Source organism: Gallus gallus, chromosome 33 (assembly GCF_016699485.2).
Source record: "Gallus gallus isolate bGalGal1 chromosome 33, bGalGal1.mat.broiler.GRCg7b, whole genome shotgun sequence".
NCBI classification, from domain to species: Eukaryota; Metazoa; Chordata; class Aves; order Galliformes; family Phasianidae; genus Gallus; species Gallus gallus.
The window spans coordinates 2004529-2022132 of record NC_052564.1 but is presented as its reverse complement, the minus strand read 5'-3'; the positions used below and the strand labels follow the sequence as shown (position 1 = coordinate 2022132).

General features: G+C 49.6%; 2 protein-coding genes across 2 annotated transcripts; one reads left to right on the top strand and one right to left on the bottom strand.

Moving 5' to 3' along the window:
• Positions 1 to 3830: 3830 nt before the first annotated feature.
• On the top strand, positions 3831 to 4634 carry LOC121107986 (olfactory receptor 14C36-like; the record flags this gene model as incomplete). Its single annotated transcript, XM_040654634.1, has 1 exon — positions 3831 to 4634. A coding segment is annotated over one exon (804 nt), but the record flags the coding sequence as incomplete, so codon positions are not given.
• Positions 4635 to 9454: 4820 nt separating this feature from the next.
• Positions 9455 to 10414, bottom strand: LOC121107985 (olfactory receptor 14J1-like). The gene has a single exon (XM_040654633.1). The coding sequence runs from the start codon at positions 10412 to 10414 to the stop codon at positions 9455 to 9457; it is 960 nt and encodes a 319-aa protein (XP_040510567.1).
• Positions 10415 to 17604: the final 7190 nt, after the last annotated feature.

Sequence of the window (17604 nt, the reverse complement as noted above, 5' to 3'; positions counted from 1 at the left end):
CCCAGCCTGTGCACATATCTGGGATTGCCCCAACCCATGTTCAATTGCATTTGGGCTTGTTGAATCTCATCAGGTTCACATTCGCCCACTTTTCAAGTTTGTTCGGGTCCCTCTGGATGACATATCTTCCTTCTGTTGCATCAGTTGCACCCCTCAGCTTGGTGTCATCATCAGATTTGTGGGTACACTCCATCCCACTGTCTATTTCACTCATAAAGATGATGAAGATCACCAATCCCAAGATGAACCTCTGGGAACACCATTCATCACAGGCCTCCACCTGAGCATAGGGCTGCAGAATTGCATTTCCAAGGGTGGCACTACAAGTCTTTTGAATACCTACAGGGAAGGTAACTCTCTGGGCAGCCACTTCTGCTAATCAGCAGCTTACAGTAAAGAAATACTTTCTTAAGCTTGGATAAAATTTTGCATGTTTCATCCGGAACCAATTGCACTTCGCTAACACACCCAGCTCCTTTCCCTCCTTGCAGCTGGCCAGCCACACTGCCCCAGGCCTCTAGAAATGCACGGGCTTATCATGACCAAAGTGTAGGACTCAGCACTTTGTCTTGCTAAAGCTCATCCCGCTGTCATCAGCCATTGGTCAATAAGGATATTAAACAGGGCAGGTCCCAGCGCTTATCCCTGAGGAACACCACTCGTGACTGGCCACCAGCAGGATCTAACTCCATTCACCACCACCCCCTGGGCCTGGCCATCCAGCCAGTTCTTTACCCAGAAAAGAGAACACCTGCCCAAGCCATGGGCTGCCAGCTTCTCCAGGCGAGTGCTGTGGGAGACAGAATCAAAGGCTTTGACAAAGTCTAGGTAGATCACATCCACAGCTTTTCCCTCGTGCACCAGGCAGGTCACCTGGTCAGAGTAGGAGCAGGGAGGTCAAGCAGGACCCGTCATTCATGAATCCATGTTGGCTGGGCCTGATCCCCTGGCTGTCCTGCACATGCCACGTGGTCACACTCAAGGTAATCTGCTCCGTCTTGTTTATTCCTTTGGACGAATACATTAGGTAAAGACGCTCCAGGAAGCATCCCAAATCAGAAGCATCAGTGGGTTTAACCTGGCTCGATCTTGCATCCACACCATGGTTCTGGTGTTCAGAAGACAGCATCCTCTCTGGTTATAGCTATTCAGAACACTTCCTGCATATTGTTGCTGAGATCCTTGGAGTCATTAATTGCTCCTCTGCATGTGAGTCAGCATCAAACATGACATCCCCAGAGCCAAAGTATTCCTATGTGGCAATGGTGCCTCTGACTTGGATATGAAACTTCTGAACTTGAATGTTGCACTCTGGTTGACTACCTGTTCATACTGGACATCCTCACAGCCTACAACAGCTGTGCATTACAACGTGATGCCAAGTGGGAGTGGTGCATGCAGTAAGCCATGGCAAGAGGGTCGTGCTATTCCAACAATCTAGACATCATTTTCAGATCCAAGACAAAATGCAATCATGATGCTGTTGTCTTTCAGGAGCTGTTGGCCATGGAGACCCAGGAAATTCTCAGGGACGTGAGTGGGGTAGAAAAAAATCACATCCTCTGTAAGGACTCTGTATTCCCCTTGTGCGACCGTCCAGTTGAGGAAGCCATTTAACAGTGTCCCTGTGGTCCAAACAAGAGCTCAGGCCAGCAACTATACAAAAATTTCTAGCTCAGCATGTGTTGGTGTTCTCACTGGTGTAAAAACATGTAAGTAAACATCCTAATTCGGAGGCACTGTTGGAGTTAGCTTGGCTGTATAGCGCATCTATGGTATTTGTGTTCAGAACGTGACACACAGGCACTGGACACATTGTGGGGCTCAGAGTTCACTAAGCAGCATGTAAACTCCTGGGCCATGGCTTTCCTGAAGGCCAGGTGTTGCATTTGTTGCTGCACATGAGTGTGCTGGACAGCCCAGGGAACTGGCTTGATACTTGGCTGCTTCTGACGACATTTACATGTGAGCCAATAGAAAACAGAGATTTCATCAGTTGAAGCTGCCTGAGGCACCTTGGTTATCTCCCAGGGTCTGTGTGTGAGCAACTGACTCCCCGCTGAAGGACCAAGGACTCAGAGCAGGAGCTCACATGCAGGCAACTCCTTGTGCACACCTGAACTGAACCAGAGGAATCCCAGCTCCCGTGGGTCCGTGGGGAGCTGAATCCTATTTCAGCTGCAGGCTTTCCATTTAGGGATGAAATGCCTGCACTGCCTCAGCTGGATCACGGCCCTGCCCAGGGGAAGTCCACCCCTCCCTGTCCTTCTCTGTGTGCCCTTTTGGTTACAGCAAACATTCTCTGGTAGGAATAACTGTATGTCTGTAATTTATCACTGTCCACTGGACATTTGGTGGTTAATGCAGCAGATTTCACAGTACAGTCACAATGCTGTTGTCTTTCAGGAGCTGTTGGCCATGGAGACCCAGGGACATCTCAGGGGAGATGAGTGGGAAGGATAAAAATGACATCCTCTGCTGCTGAGCTGGGCTGGGCTCCTGGGACACAGGGAGCCCATACAAGTGGGCAGCGCTATAGAGCTGTGCCCAGGAACAGCTCCTCTGTACAGCACAAAAGGGCAAGGGACATGATTGGAGGTGACATGAGGATATAACAAAAAAGACAGAGAGATTACAGGATGTGTACAGTGTGAGCAGGCTGTGAGCTCACTGGAGGAGCATTGCTCTCATCTTTTAAGAAGGTAAGTTTCTTGCTGCAGGTAATGCAGCTCATTTTCCTGGAGGTATCACTGACTTTGGGACATCTCATTGCAGATCAGGCTGCAAACATTCTGTGTTTCTTTTTCAGGGAAAAAGACCCAGTCCACATGCAGGTACCCATTCCTGTGGTGCAGAGCAGTGTCCCTACTGTGCCCCAGGGGCTGTGTGCCGGGGCAGGGACTCTGCCGCCTGCCAGGCTCAGCACTCAGCCTGCCCGGGGAGCAGCCCAGGGCACTGCGGGGAGATGTGTGGGGGGAAGGAGCCCCCCGGCAGGGCAGGGCAGGGTCCTTCTGCTGCCACAGCTGCTGCCTGGGGCAGTGGGATCACAGCTACACAGCTCTCCAGAGTGTTTCCAAGAGCACTTTGCGAGAGGAGAGACAAAGCAGGGATTTTTCTTTTATATCCTTAGGGAAGGGAAAAGGATTGGAGGCTGAAATCTAAAAGCACCTGTAAACTTTGAACACATCCCTGAGACTCCTGAATTATACTTTAATCAATCATTTCTTTTGTATACAGTCACACAGAATGTGCTTTCAGCGTCTCCTTTCTCAAAGGACGGAACCAGCTGAAATTATTGTCGTTATCTGCAGACATGAATAATGCACATATCCTTCAAATACGCAGCTTTCTCTAAAAGAAATTGAAGGGCACAGAGGTTGGGATGCTGGACTCTAAGTCCACTTGGCGTAAGGATATGTGACTTGGAAACAGATGAAAATATCCAGGAAGTGGGGATAAAATAAGAAAAATAGAGGAAAGAAAAAGATTTCTTACCCGCTTCTGCTTATGGAATGCTGAGCTTCATGAAATTAGTTTCAGGTAATGGAGCAGATGAACATGGTCCTAAAAGAAAGAAAAGTTTTTATAGTATAGCAGGAGGTGTGACTGTGAGAACTGTCTTGTCATTATCTTCTGCACTCTGAACAGGACTCCATGCCCAGGGACTGCAGATGCCCAACAGCAGCTCCATCAGTGAGTTCCTCCTCCTGGCGTTGGCAGACACGCGGCAGCTGCAGCTCCTGCACTTCTGGCTCTTGCTGGGCATCTACCTGGCTGCCCTCCTGGGCAACGGCCTCATCAGCACAGCCGTAGCCTGCGACCACCGCCTGCACACCCCCATGTACTTCTTCCTCTTCAACCTCGCCCTCCTCGACCTGGGCTGCATCTCCACCACTGTCCCCAAAGCCATGGCCAATGCCCTCTGGCACACCAGGGCCATCTCCTATGCAGGATGTGCTGCTCAGGTCTTCTTCTTTCTTTTCCTGTTTGGAGCAGAGTATTCCATTCTCACCATCATGTCCTATGACCGCTACGTTGCCATCTGCAAGCCCCTGCACTATGGGACCCTGCTGGGCAGCAGAGCTTGTGCCACCATGGCAGCAGCTGCCTGGGGCACTGGGCTTCTCTATTCCCTACTGCACACTGCCAGTACGTTTTCTCAAGCACTGTGCCGAGGTAAAGTTGTGAACCAGTTCTTCTGTGAAATCCCCCACATCCTCAAGCTCTCCTGCTCAGAATCAGGCTCTCTCAGGGAAACTGGATTTATAGTGCTTAGTGTTCTTGCCGTATATGGGTGTTTTGCTTTCATTCTTTTCTCCTATGTGCAGATCTTCAGGGCCGTGCTGAGGATGCCCTCTGAGCAGGGACGGCACAAAGCCTTCTCCACGTGCCTCCCTCACCTGGCCGTGGTCTCTCTCTTTGTCAGCACGGACTTTCTGGCCTACCTGAAACCCCATTCCCTGGTCTCCCCATCCCTGGACCTGGTGGTGTCATTTCTGTACTCGGTGGTGCCTCCAGCACTGAACCCCCTCATCTACAGCATGAGGAACCAGGAGCTCAAGGATGCAGTGAGGAAAATTATGTCATGGACACATTTCAGCAGCAATAAACTTCTCATCTGTCTTTACAAATGAGTCACAGCCTTCCTTACTGTGGGCCTATTTGTGTTCTTTTATGTTTATAGAATTTATTTATTTATATGAATAGGTGCATTCTTCTTTACTGTTCATATGTGTATATATATAATTGTTCTAAGAGGTTATCATGTTCCTAAAAATGTGTTTGGATTCCTTCCATTTCTACTTAGGCATCTCCCTGCTCTCTTTCTCCTGAAGGCCATAGGAACTCTGGGTTAGTACTGATTGCCCCACAGCCTCTGTGTGATTCTTCTGAATCTGCAGGGTAAGGAGATGCCAGTGGGCACTGTGGAGGCAGTGGGGATGCAGCAGGAACGGAACGGGAGGCTGGAGGAAGACTCCTCGGGCATACCTGTGCACACATAGTGCCTTTGATAATGGCCCATTGTCATTCCAAGCATTTTGCACACCCCCAGACTCCCAGGGAGAGGTTTTATCAGCACTCTTCCCTGTCCACCTGGGTCTGCTGCCCACTCTGATCAACACGGCCAGCAGAGAGACACCCATCAATGGCCAAACAGATCAGAGGAAGGATGGGGTCTGATGGGAGTTGATGTGGTTGTGAAATTTCCCTGAAGAATCAAGTATGACCTGGAGCCCTATGACCTTGCTGCTGTTGCTCAGTCCCTATCCTAGGCAGAAGTCCCTGTGACAGTCTCCCACCTCTCATGCAAGCCATAACCCCAAAGACAACCCTGGCACAAGATGAGCGTGCTGGGTGGTAGATGGAGCACCAGGATCTGGTTGTGACTATGGGCAGAATGAGCCTTCTGCTCAGCCCACTGCAAGGATGGCAGCCTCTGAGAGCTCACAAGGGGAAGGAGCTGGCAAAGGTGATCCTGGGGCCCTGCAGACCACCCCATGCCCGTGGGGCCACAAAGCAAGGTGCCTCAGGGCACAGACCCAGCAGAGCTTCCTGTTGCATGAACAGAAAGGAGATACTGTTGAAGGAAGCTACCACCAGCCCCAGACCTCATACCAGTGGTTCCCAGCAATGCTATCACCGTAATCTGCTGAGGGCTGATGGCTGAAATGGGGCCATTCCACTTTGTTACTGGGCTCAGTGCCTGCACTGGGGAATGGGCAGCCTGGCTCAGACCCTCTCCTGGCCCAGAGCTCAGCAGAGCACAGAACAGGGCTGGCCGTGTGCTGTATGGGACATAGTGGGGACCCACAAATCACCAGGAACTCAGGTTTCTCTGCAGGTTTCACTGCACACTTGGAAACAGCTATTGAATTTGGTGTCCCTTTCACCTTAATATATTAATTGAAACTACACCTAACCCACAACACATTTGACTAATATTTTATATAATTTAAAAGATTTCCAACACTGAAATCAGCTCACAGTCAGTTAGGATTTCACATCCCTCTTATTCCTTATTCTTTTTATTCCTGTTTACTGTAATTGAAGTGATTTGCTACGTTTGCATTTCATCGTTGTTGTCTCACCTCCTGACCTATTTTCCCTATCCTTATTGATAACTTCCTAAATTACCCCTGTGTGCCAGTCAGTAATTCCTGTTCTTGCTGTCACACCCAGTCTGTTGTGTCACTGCAGCGCGGGTTATGATTCACTTCTGAATGCTTTGGTCACTGCTGAACTCCAGACCATTCCAATAACTGCACTCTGGATACCGAAGTGAAGGTTGCTGTGTTACAGAAATACACTTATCTACCAGGTGCCAGCTGTAAGCAAAGAAACAATCCAATAAACAATTATTTCCTTGTTTGTGCAATAACAAGATGAATTTTACTGTAACACATACATTGTCTGTGGATTTACGGTGCTTTGTTTAGCTCAGTATTTTCAGGATGTAAATGGGAAATGAGTATTTTCCCAAAGCTTCATTACATTTCGTGGTTCTCTATGGTCAGAATGATGGTGTGGACGCTTTGACAATACATCAGTTACACAGACAGGTACAAAAATCCTCCCGGACTTCTGAAAGGCCTTTGGCATGGTCCCACATCACATCCTTATCTCTGTGGAGAGATGTGTGAGGTGGATTTGAAGGGTGGACTGCTCTTTGGATAAGAAATTGGTTGGAAGGTCGCAGCCAAAGGACTGTTACCAAATGACATTTTCCAAATGGGTCTCTGGGAAATGGGCTCCACCAGGTGGAGGCCGATCACAAGTGGTGTCCCCAGGGGTCAGCCTTGGGACCAGAGCTCTTCAACGCCTATCAGTGGCATGGATGATGAGATAGAGTGCACCCTCAGCAAGTTTGCTTGTGTCACCAAGCTGTGTGGTGCAGTTGGAACAACAGAATGAAGGAGTGCCATCCAGAGGGACCTGGACAGGCTTGAAAAGTGGGCCCAATGAAACACCATGAGGTTTAACAAGATCAAGTGCAAGGTTTTGCACTTGTGTTGGAACAATCGCAGGTATGAATACAGACTGCGGGAACTCCTACTTGTGAGCAGTCCTGTGGGGAAGGACTTACAGGTCATGGGAGATGGAAACGTTAACAGGAGTGCTTGCAGCCTGAGAGGCCAACTGTACCCTGGGCTGCATCAACAGAGAGGTGGCCATCAGAGTGATGGAGGGCACTGTCCTTCTCGAGTCTGCTTGCATTTGTGCATGGGATTGCTCTGACCTGTATGAATATCCTGGGTGAGTAAAAGACAGAGTAAAGTATGAGTGAACCAGAGGAAAATGTGAGTAAACTTGGAGTGTGTTGCGAGTACATCCTGAGTAAAAAGTGACTAAACACTCCACAAAGTATAAGTAAACCAGAAGAAAAGCATGAGTAAACTCAGAGTAAAGCATGAGAAAACATAAAGTGTGAGTAAGCCTGGTGTAATGTTTGAGTATGCCTTCAGTAAAGTGTGAGTAAAACCCCAAAGTAATGTGTGCGTACACCCGGACTAGAGTGTGAGTACCCCCGTTGTGCAGTGTGAGTCCACATGGAGAAAAGAAAGAATAAAGCTTGAGTAATGTGTGAGTTAAACTCAAAGTAAAGTATGAGTTAAACCCAGAGTAAAGTGTGAGTAAGATGCAGAGTAAAGTGTGAGTAAACACAGTAGTAAAATGTAAGAATCATTTTATTCCCATTCCCCATCACAACCAGTTTTAAGCTCCCTCAATGACCCCTGCCAGCTCCTGGGCTAGGATCCGCTTTCCCTTCAGAGAGGGGTGAGACCCGTCAGCAGTCATCAGGCCAGGTGCCAAGCTAACCGCCCCATGGTCAAAGAACCCCAAGTTCCTGTGGCAGCACCAACCTTCCAGCCTCTTATTCAAAGCCTGCAATTTCCTGGACCACTCCATATCCCTCACCACCACAGAAGAATGAGAGAGGAAAATAACACTTGTGCACCCACTCCTTCAACCATTTGCCCTAAACCCCTGACGTCCTTTTTGATAGCTCGCAGGCTTCCCTGAGCAATTTCATCACTGCCTACCTGAACTGTCAGTAATGGGCAGTAATCAGAGGAGCAAACCAGACCCGGGACTTTTCTGGCAATGTCGCTGATGTGGGCCCCAGGGAGGCAGCACACCTCCCTACAGGTCAGGTCGGGCCTGCAAATGGAGCCCTCCATGCCCCAGAGAAGGGAATCACCCACCACAATTTCCCTCCTGCCTTTCCTGACAGAGACAATTTCAAGGCATGGGGGTGACTGCCTCAGCCTAGGCTCCCTCCTAAACAGATCCTGCCTGGCCTCCCCACTCATGTCCCCTTCAATTTCCAGCATCTCAAGCCTGTTGCTTAGTGGGACCTGGGTTAGTGGGGTTGGCAGGCAGGGGGTGCGCCAATGATGCTGAGCTGGGATACTCTTCCAACCCTCCTTCTCTGTCAGCTCTGTCGGACTTTGACAGGGCAGGGGGTCCACCACTTCTGTGCGGGTATTGCCCTGGCACCCTTCCCTCTGACACACCAGTGAGACATATATGTATACGTCATAAGTATTACCCTTTCCTTTGATCTCTCTTAGGAAATAGCTTTATTTCAGCCCACGAGTTGTATAGCCAAATTGTCTTCCCCATCCCACTGGGAAGGGGGCAGTGCACAAAGCACTGTGTGGGGCTCAGCCACCCAGCAGGTGAAACCACCACAGTCATTTTGTTGCCCAATGTGGGGCTCCTAGAGTTGAGATAACAGCAGTGAGCAAACGACCACGTGGTGCTGAGCCACCTTCCATGTCAAAACACAGCACTGCCCTGAGTCCATAACAGATCACCTTGGGACTCTGAAACTGTCCCCGTCACTCAGTGGAGAGCATCAGAAGATCTTGAGGTCTCTTCTCAGGGAGCAGCTCCGAAAGTATTGTCCTTACACCATTCCTTTGGAAGAGGGCTCCAGTTCTCTGGTCCTGCTCTGAAGAGCCCCTCTTGTAATGGCGCTGCAGCAAGGAGACCAACTCTGACACAGCGCTTCATATTGCCGCCTACTGACTGCAGCCCCGGAGTGCTGCTGTAAAGACAACAGGGCTATGGTGAGACACACAAGACCTTCAGGTCTGCACAAATGCAAGGACTTGAGAGCAGTGTAAAGAGAGCAGGGATGAAAAGAGCGTGTTGTGCTGCTGTCCATGGCTGTACCTCCCCCAGATCCAGATCCAGGTAAGGCAGGAAGAGAGAAGAGCAAAGGAAACGTACTTTTTCCAAGCTTTTTTTACTCTCTTTAATCTATTCAGGGATTCTGGTTCCGTATTTGCATGAGCTCTTGCTGTGAGAAAATAGAAAGTAGATAGGAAAGAAGAAGGGGAATAGATTGCAACTTTTTTTACAGATTACTGTGTCACACTTACACACAAAAACAAACAAACAAAAAAAAACCAAACATACATAAAATATGAAAAACCATCACTGGGAATCACGTGAGGAAGATGGGCACTTTACTGAAGGTGGAATAGTGCACATATTGCAACAGTTTGCGGAGGGCATGCTTGATCTCCTTGTTCCTCATGCTGTAGATAATAGGGTTCAGTGTTGGAGGAACCACAGAGTACAGAAGTGCAACTGTCAGATCTATGAATGGGGAGGAGATAGAGGGGGGCTTCACGTAGGCAAAAAAGCCTGTGCTGACAAACAGAGAGACCACGGCCAGGTGAGGGAGGCACGTGGAGAAGGCTTTGTTCCGCCCCTGCTCAGAGGGCATCCTCAGCACGGCCCTGAAGATCTGCACATACGACACAACAATGAAGACAAAACACCCAAGACATGCACAGACACTAAAAAGGAGTAACCCAACTTCCCTGAGATAGGATTCTGAGCAGGAGAGCTTGAGGATCTGGGGGATTTCACAGAAGAACTGATCCACAGCATTGCCTTGGCACAGAGGCAGGGAAAATGTATTGGCAGTGTGCAGCAGGGAATAGAGAAGCACAGTGCCCCAGGCTGCTGCTGCCATGGTGGCACAAGCTCTGCTGCCCAGCAGGGTCCCGTAGTGCAGGGGCTTGCAGATGGCAACGTAGCGGTCATAGGACATGATGGTGAGAATGCAGTACTCTGCTGAGATGAAGAAGACAAAGAAAAAGACCTGTGCAGCACATCCTGCGTAGGAGATGTGCCTGGTGTGCCAGAGGGCATTGGCCATGGCTTTGGGGAGAGTGGTGGAGATGCAGCCCAGGTCGAGGAGGGCGAGGTTGAGGAGGAAGAAGTACATGGGGCTGTGCAGGCGGTGGTCGCAGGCTACGGCTGTGCTGATGAGGCCGTTGCCCAGGAGGGCAGCCAGGTAGATGCCCAGCAAGAGCCAGAAGTGCAGGAGCTGCAGCTGCCGCGTGTCTGCCAACGCCAGGAGGAGGAACTCGCTGATGGAGCTGCTGTTGGGCATCCGCGGTTCCTGGGCATGGAGTCCTATTCAGGGTGCAGAAGATAATGACAAGACAACGCAATTCTCAGAATCACTCATCCCACTGTACTCTAACATGTTTTCATTCTCTTAGTACAATATTCCTTTATTACCATAACTTGAATTTATTTTCATGAAGTTCCGCATTCCAGAAGCAGAAGAACCTTATGGAGCTTTTGCCTTCCTTTCATTTCCTAATCTTATCCCATCTCCCTGGATATTTTCATCTGCTTTCATGTCTCATCTCTTTACCCCAACTGCTCTTAGAGCCCACAGTGCCAACCTCTGTGTCCTTCAATTTCTGTTGGATAATGCTGCCTGTTTGTAGGATAAGTGTGTTATTCATGTCTGCAGAAAACAGCAATCATTTCAACTGGTTCCATTCTTCGAGAAATGAGAGGCTGAAAGCACATTCTTTGTGACTGTATACAAAAGAAGTGATTGATTAAAGTACAATTCAGTAGGTTCTGAGATATGTTCAAAGTTGACAGCCGATTTTAGATTTATGCCTCCAGTCCATTTCCCTTCCCTCAGAATAGGAAAGGGAAAATCTCAGCCTTTTTCCTCCTCTTGCAAAGTGCATTTGGAAACACCTTGTGGTGCAGTGTAGCTGTGAGCCCCCTGCCCCAGGCAGCAGCTGTGGCAGCAGAAGGCCCCTGCCCTGCCCTGCCGGGGGGCTCCTTCCCCCCACACGTCTCCCCGCAGCGCCCTGGGCAGCTCCCCGGGCAGGCTGAGTGCTGAGCCTGGCAGGCGGCAGAGTCCCTGCCCCGGCACACAGCCCCTGGGGCACAGCAGGGACCCTGCTCTGCACCACAGCCCTTGGCACCCGGCTGCACCCCCGGCTGCACAGCCTGCAGCCGTCCTGGGACACGCAGCCCTCAGGGCTGTGCTCTGACACTACAGCATGGAAGACCTCATCTGGAGCATGTTTTTCTCCACAGTAAGGAAACATGTTGTGTCTTCAGCCTGATCTGCTCTGGGTTGTTTTCAAACTTAGTGATCCCTCCAGGAAAAGTGGCTGCACTGCCTGTAGCCAGAGATTTACCTTGTGAAGAGCTGAGAGCAATATTCCTCCTCCAGTGTGCTCACAGCCTGCTCACACTCCTTTCTCTTCTATCCTCGTGCCACCTGCAGATCTTTCCCCCAGCCCTGCTGAGCTGTGCAGTAGAGCTGCTCCTGTGCACAGCTGTCTCTCTGCAGCACTGCCCACTTGTAGGAGCTCCCTGTGTCCCAGAAGTCTGGTCCAGCTCAGCAGCAGAGGATGTCATTTTTATCCTTCCCACTCATCTCCCCTGAGATGTCCCTGGGGCTCATTTTGACTGTACTTTGAAATCTGCTGCATTAACCACCAAATGACAGTGACCAATTCCAGACACATGGTTAGTCCTACCAGCAAGTGTTTGCTGTAACAAAAAGGGCACACAGAGAAGGACAGGGAGGGGTGGACTTCCCCTGGGCATGGCAGTAATCCAGCTGAGGTAGTGTAGACATATCATCCCTATATGGAAACCCTGGGGCTGAAATGAGCTTGAGCTCCCCACGGGCCCACAGGAGCTGGGGTTCCTCTGGTTCAGTTCAGGTGTGCAGAAGGAGATGCCTGCATATGAGCTCCTGCTCTGAGTCCTTGGTCCTTCAGCGGGGAGTCAGTTGCTCACACACAGACCCTGGGTGGTGACCAAGGTGCCTGGGGTGCTCCTGGATGTGTGCTGGTCCTTGTAAGCTGTGTGGGAAATCCCTGAGATAGACACCTCCCTCCTGAGCAACAGCTGAAGGCCAGAGAGGGGATAGAGGTAGATTTTGTATCTATTATTTTCTTTGAGGATTTTGTATCTTTTTATTTTTTATTCTTTTTTCTGAAAAGGACTACATTTTCCAGAACGATGATAGCAGGACACAGATGCCTTCAGGTACAGAGACACAGACAGTGGTGCCAGTGACAATGCCCTGTGTCTAATATCCAGTGCCCACTGCTGCTCTACCCTGCTGTGTATTTCATGTCCCTCATCCTCCAGGTGTCTCCAGCGCTCCTAAATCAATGGCCATGCAGAAGGGCATGTTTTCAGCAGGCCATCTGGACACACGCTCTTCCCACTGCTCTTCCAGACATTCCTCATCCCTTGCTCTTTCTTCACTCAGATACCTCCCAACTATCTGCTGATCTGTGACCTTCAGAGAGATTACTGGAACCTGTTCCATCTCTCCAAAGTCTGATGGACTCTCTTGTCCACTCCTTTACTGTGATTATATCTATCCCGTCCTATCTCTGTCTAACTCATTTCTTGTACAAAGTATTCCCTTGTGAAAGACAAAACTCAGTAGATGCAGCTTGGACAAGGCATGCAGTTGCATTCAATTCATTCAATTACATCATGTTTCTTTCTGTTTGTTGGCAAAAAAAAAAAAAAAAGGAACTCTTTCATTGCCCACATGCAGCTGGTTCTCTGAGGAAAGCCAGTGGGAGTTGGTGCAAAGGAGGTTTAACAGTGAGCGGGTGACTCCAGAGGAGAAGAGTGATGTGAGGAGAAGTAATGCCAGTCCCATGGGGCCAATGGGAGTAAAAATGGGGTGGGGAAGTTGAGGAGGATATTTGTCCACAACAGTGACAGAGCAAAGTTCATTCAGGGACATCCTGGATCAGTATCAACTTCAAAGTGCTGCTTTAAATTCTTGTTTATACACAACTATAAATAAATGAACGAATAAATAGAATTCTTAAATGCCCATCAGTCTCTTCCTCTTTAAGCTTTCTCCAGATACCTCACCAGTTAGCTGTACAAGTTCTGAACAGCTGAAGAAGATGACAGGAAGGCACAAGGCACAGGAGGGCTCCTTAGGCTGTAATGGGCCTCAGGTGGCATTTCGCTGCTGCTGAGTCCATCAACTACCACTGAAGAGAGAAGATGGCATGAAGGGCTCAAGAAGACCAAGTCAGAAGGAACAGAGAAGTTTCTTGGAATATTAATGGGCTCCACTGAGGGCTACTAACAAGGAATCTTCCCCAGGGACTTGTTAGAGCAGATAATTGGCAGCCATGGTTACAGGCAGGCAAAGGCACTGGGATGGTGGCTGTGATGCTGAGAAAAGCCTCCTTTGTGTTATGAAGCAGAAAGGCCAAGCCCTGAGCCCCAGACCCTTGGCAGGGAGATCCTGTCCCTCCTGCTGGCTCAGGGCCCTTCCTGGGGCAGTGGGACGGAGGATCCCTGGAAGTCAAATGAAAGACAAGGGGGCAGCAGCTCTCAGGCTCTGCACAGTGTGCAATGATGCCGTGAGGCCAAAGTCCCACATGGGCAGTTTGTCCCAGGCTGTGGAATGTGAGAAGGGCCCAGTCTGAACAAGCAGTCAGTGACAACAAAACTTTGAACTTCAGATCTCTGAGGCCCAAGGTGGAGGCATCATTTCCTCACTGGGAGTGTTTGATTCTGGCGATGCCATGTTTAATGCTCGCCCACATGCAGAGCTCCTGACTGACTGCAACACCACACTGCTCATATCAGCTGTGATATAACACAGTGATGCTGAACTCACTGAGATTTTCTCCCCTTAAGTCACAGCGCAGTGACTCTGACATCACAGTAATCCTGACCACTGCCACAGCTCTGTAATTCTGACATCACTGCTCACTACACCACCGAGACAACACAATGACTCAGGTGTCAGAAAGCTCCTATCCACTGCCACAGCACAGTGACTCCAACATCATCATGCTTGTACCAACTATCATAGAATCCTAGAATATCCTGTGCTGGAAAGGACACGCATGGATTATCAAGTCCAACTTCTGGCTCCAAGCAACCACCCAAATAGCTGACCATATCAGTGAGAGTGTTGTCTGAATGCTTCTTGAACTCCAGCAATCTTGGTGCTGTAACTCCTTTCCTTGTGGTCCTCGTCCAGTGCTCTCCTTTGGACACACTCCCATAGTTTATGTCCTTTATGTTCTTTGGTGCCCAGAAGTGCACACAGTGCTCCAGGTGAGGCTGCAGCAGTGCAGAGCAGAGAGGGACAATCCCTTCCCTCACCCAGCTGGTAATGCTGTGTTCACTGCACTCAATGAGACAGTTGGCCTTCTTGGCTGCCTGGGCACACTGCTGACGCACGATCAATTTGATGTTGACCGGGACCCCCAAATCCCTGATAGCAAGACAGCGTCCCATTCCCAGTCAGTGTGTATGTCCAGGGTTGACCCTCCCCAGGTGCGGAATCTGGCACTTGTTCATATTATACTTCATGTGGTTGGTGCTTGTCTCGATCTCTATCTTGTCCTCATCTCTCTGCTAGTCCTCTCCACCCTCAGTGGAAACAACAGCTCCACCCAAGTTTGCATTGTCAGCAGACTTGCTCAGAACATCCTCTGGTCCTACTTGCAAGTCACTGATGAAAACTTTAAGGAGAAGTGTCCTCTAAATGGAGCCCTGGGGAACCCTGCTAGTGGCCAGCCACCAGTCTGATTTGCTGAAATCTTTCGGTCCCGTCTCATTGGCCATATGCTCACCCATCATATTATGTTTCTGTCTAGCCCTTTGCAGAACACTTTGTCCTGAAGAATACGGTGAGGAACAGTATTAAAATCCTATATGAAATCCTAAGCAATAACATCAGTTGGCTTCCTTTCATCAATTAGATGGGTGACTTCTTAATAAAAGGACCTTAAGTTCAACAGGACCTTCCCTTCATGAACTCGTGTTGGCTGTTTCCAATGACAGAATTTTCTTTCAGGTGTTTTTCAGTAACTCCCAGCATCATTTTCTCCATAATTTTATCAGGCACCGAATTGAGAATGTGAGGTCCGTGATTGCTGATTTCATCTTTCTTGCTCTTCTCTCAAACTGGAACAGTATTTGCCAGCTTCCTGTCAAATGGGAACTGGCATGATTCTAGACTTCTTCTAATGCCACTCAAATGAGAGGTGTCATCAGTGAAAGAATGTAGATGTACCATTGCTTTGTAATGTCTTGAATGGCAGAGTGTGACAAAGACACCAGAAAGGAAGATCTGACTCTTCTTTTGTGAGCACATCCATTTGGTCAGAGGAATAACATGACATACTCCATGGGGACAGATGCAAAAGGCACACTGGGTGCCCTAAGCACAGGGCTGTGGTGGCATTTAGGATGGCCAAGAATACCTCCCTTCTGGCCCTCAGCTGATGCTCAGGAAGGAGGTGTCTATCTCAGAGATTTTCCACCACACTTCACAAGCACCAGCACACAACTAGGATCACCCCAGGCACCTTGGGCAGCTCTGAGTGTGTCTGTGTGAGCAATGCAGTCCCTGTTGAATAAAGACCAAAGAGTCAGATGAGGGGCTCACACACAGACACCTCACTGTACACATCTGAACTCAGCTAAGAGGACATATGGCTCCCATGGACCTCTGGGGAACTGATCCCATTTCAGTCCCAGGTTTTCCATCAGTGGATGAGATGCCGAAACCTGGGGCTAGGATGGCATGGTGTGACAGTAATAAGACAAATGGAAATGCCTTTAAAGTACAGAGGGGAGATTTTAGTTCAGCTTTTAGGAACAAATTTTCTACTCAAAGGAAGTGGAACAGGTTGCCCAAAGATATTCTGTGTGCCCCATCGCTGGAGGCATTCAAGGTCAGGATGGATGGGATCCTGGGCAGCCTGATCTGTGGTTGGCAGTCCTGCCCATGGCTGGGGGCTTGGAACTAGGTGCACTTTAAAGTCCCCTCCAACCTAAGCCTTTCTATGATTCTGTAATTTCATGCTTGCACTCCCTCAGATTTACCACTACCCAGACAGGGGAACTCCACCCCACCCTGTCCTTGTCTGTCATTTTTGTTACGGGTCATGAGCAGAGGTTCCCAGATTTGGCATTTACTTCTCTCATGGTCAAACTTCTTTGATACGAACAACCGTGCTTCTGGAATCCAGTGGACATGCTGATTGATTGAGCTGACTTTGAAGTAGGTTCTGCAGTGATGACTGTGCAGTCTTGCAGGAAACTGTCAGCTCAGGAGGGCCGTGGATATCTGCAGGGAAAGAAGGAAATCATCACCTCTGCTGCTGAGCTGGGCCGGACTCCTGGGACACAGGGAGTTCATACAAGTGGCAGGGCAGCAGAGAGACAGCTGTGCCCATGAGCAGCTCCTGTGCACCAAACAGAAGGGCTGGGCCGTGATCTACAAGAGACAGGAACGAGAGTAGGAAGAGAGCTTACAGGCTGTGTGGAATGTGATCAGGCTGTGAGCTCACTGAACAAGCACTGCTCACAGTCTTTGAGAAGGTAAGACTTATGCTACAGGCAGTGATTTCCTGGAGGAATCACTGAAGCTGGGACATCCCATTGAAGACCTGGCTGCAGACAAGCTGTTTTTTTACATCATGACAAAGACCAGCTCCATATGAGATCTTTCTTGCTGCAGCATCAGGGCACAGCCCTGAGGGCTGCATGTCCCAGGACGGCTGCAGGCTGTGCAGCCGGGGGTGCAGCCGGGTGCCCAGGGCTGTGGTGCAGAGCAGGGTCCCTGCTGTGCCCCAGGGGCTGTGTGCCGGGGCAGGGACTCTGCCGCCTGCCAGGCTCAGCACTCAGCCTGCCCGGGGAGCTGCCCAGGGCGCTGCGGAGAGACGTGTGGGGGGAAGGAGCCCCCCGGCAGGGCAGGGGCCTTCTGCTGCCACAGCTGCTGCCTGGGGCAGGGGGATCACAGCTACGCTGCACCCCAGAATGTTTCCAAGGACACTCTGTATGAGGAGAGGCAAGGCAGGGATTGTCTTCTTTCTAATCTTAGGGATGGGAAAAAGACTGGAGGCACAAATCTAAAAGGGGCTGTCAACAGCAGGAGAGATTCTACATGCAAGGAAATGCTGTGAGTTGGTGAAATGAATATTAGGTGTTGTTTGCATGTTGTATGGTAATGAGGCATTGCTGAAGTACGTTGAGAATATGCTGACTACTTAGTGATGGGTAGTAGATTCCTCTGCTCTCATCAGGGTCTGACTTCTTTTCACAGTGTTATGGGGGTGCAATCATTCTCCATCTTCCTAACTTGTCGAGCTCAGAGCAATTAGAAACATGCCCACCATCTCCACTTACTCCGCACCAAGCAGCTGTGAATCCCTTTGCCTCTCGGGTCTCATAGGCAGTCATACTGAGTGCACCAGAAGCACTCAGAATTTCTCAATTCAGCAAACACTCCATGGACACACTGAG

Coding starts and splice junctions, on each gene's coding strand:
- LOC121107985 (XM_040654633.1), bottom strand. CDS start 10,414: ATGCCCAACAGCAGCTCCATCAGCGAGTTCCTCCTCCTGGCGTTGGCA.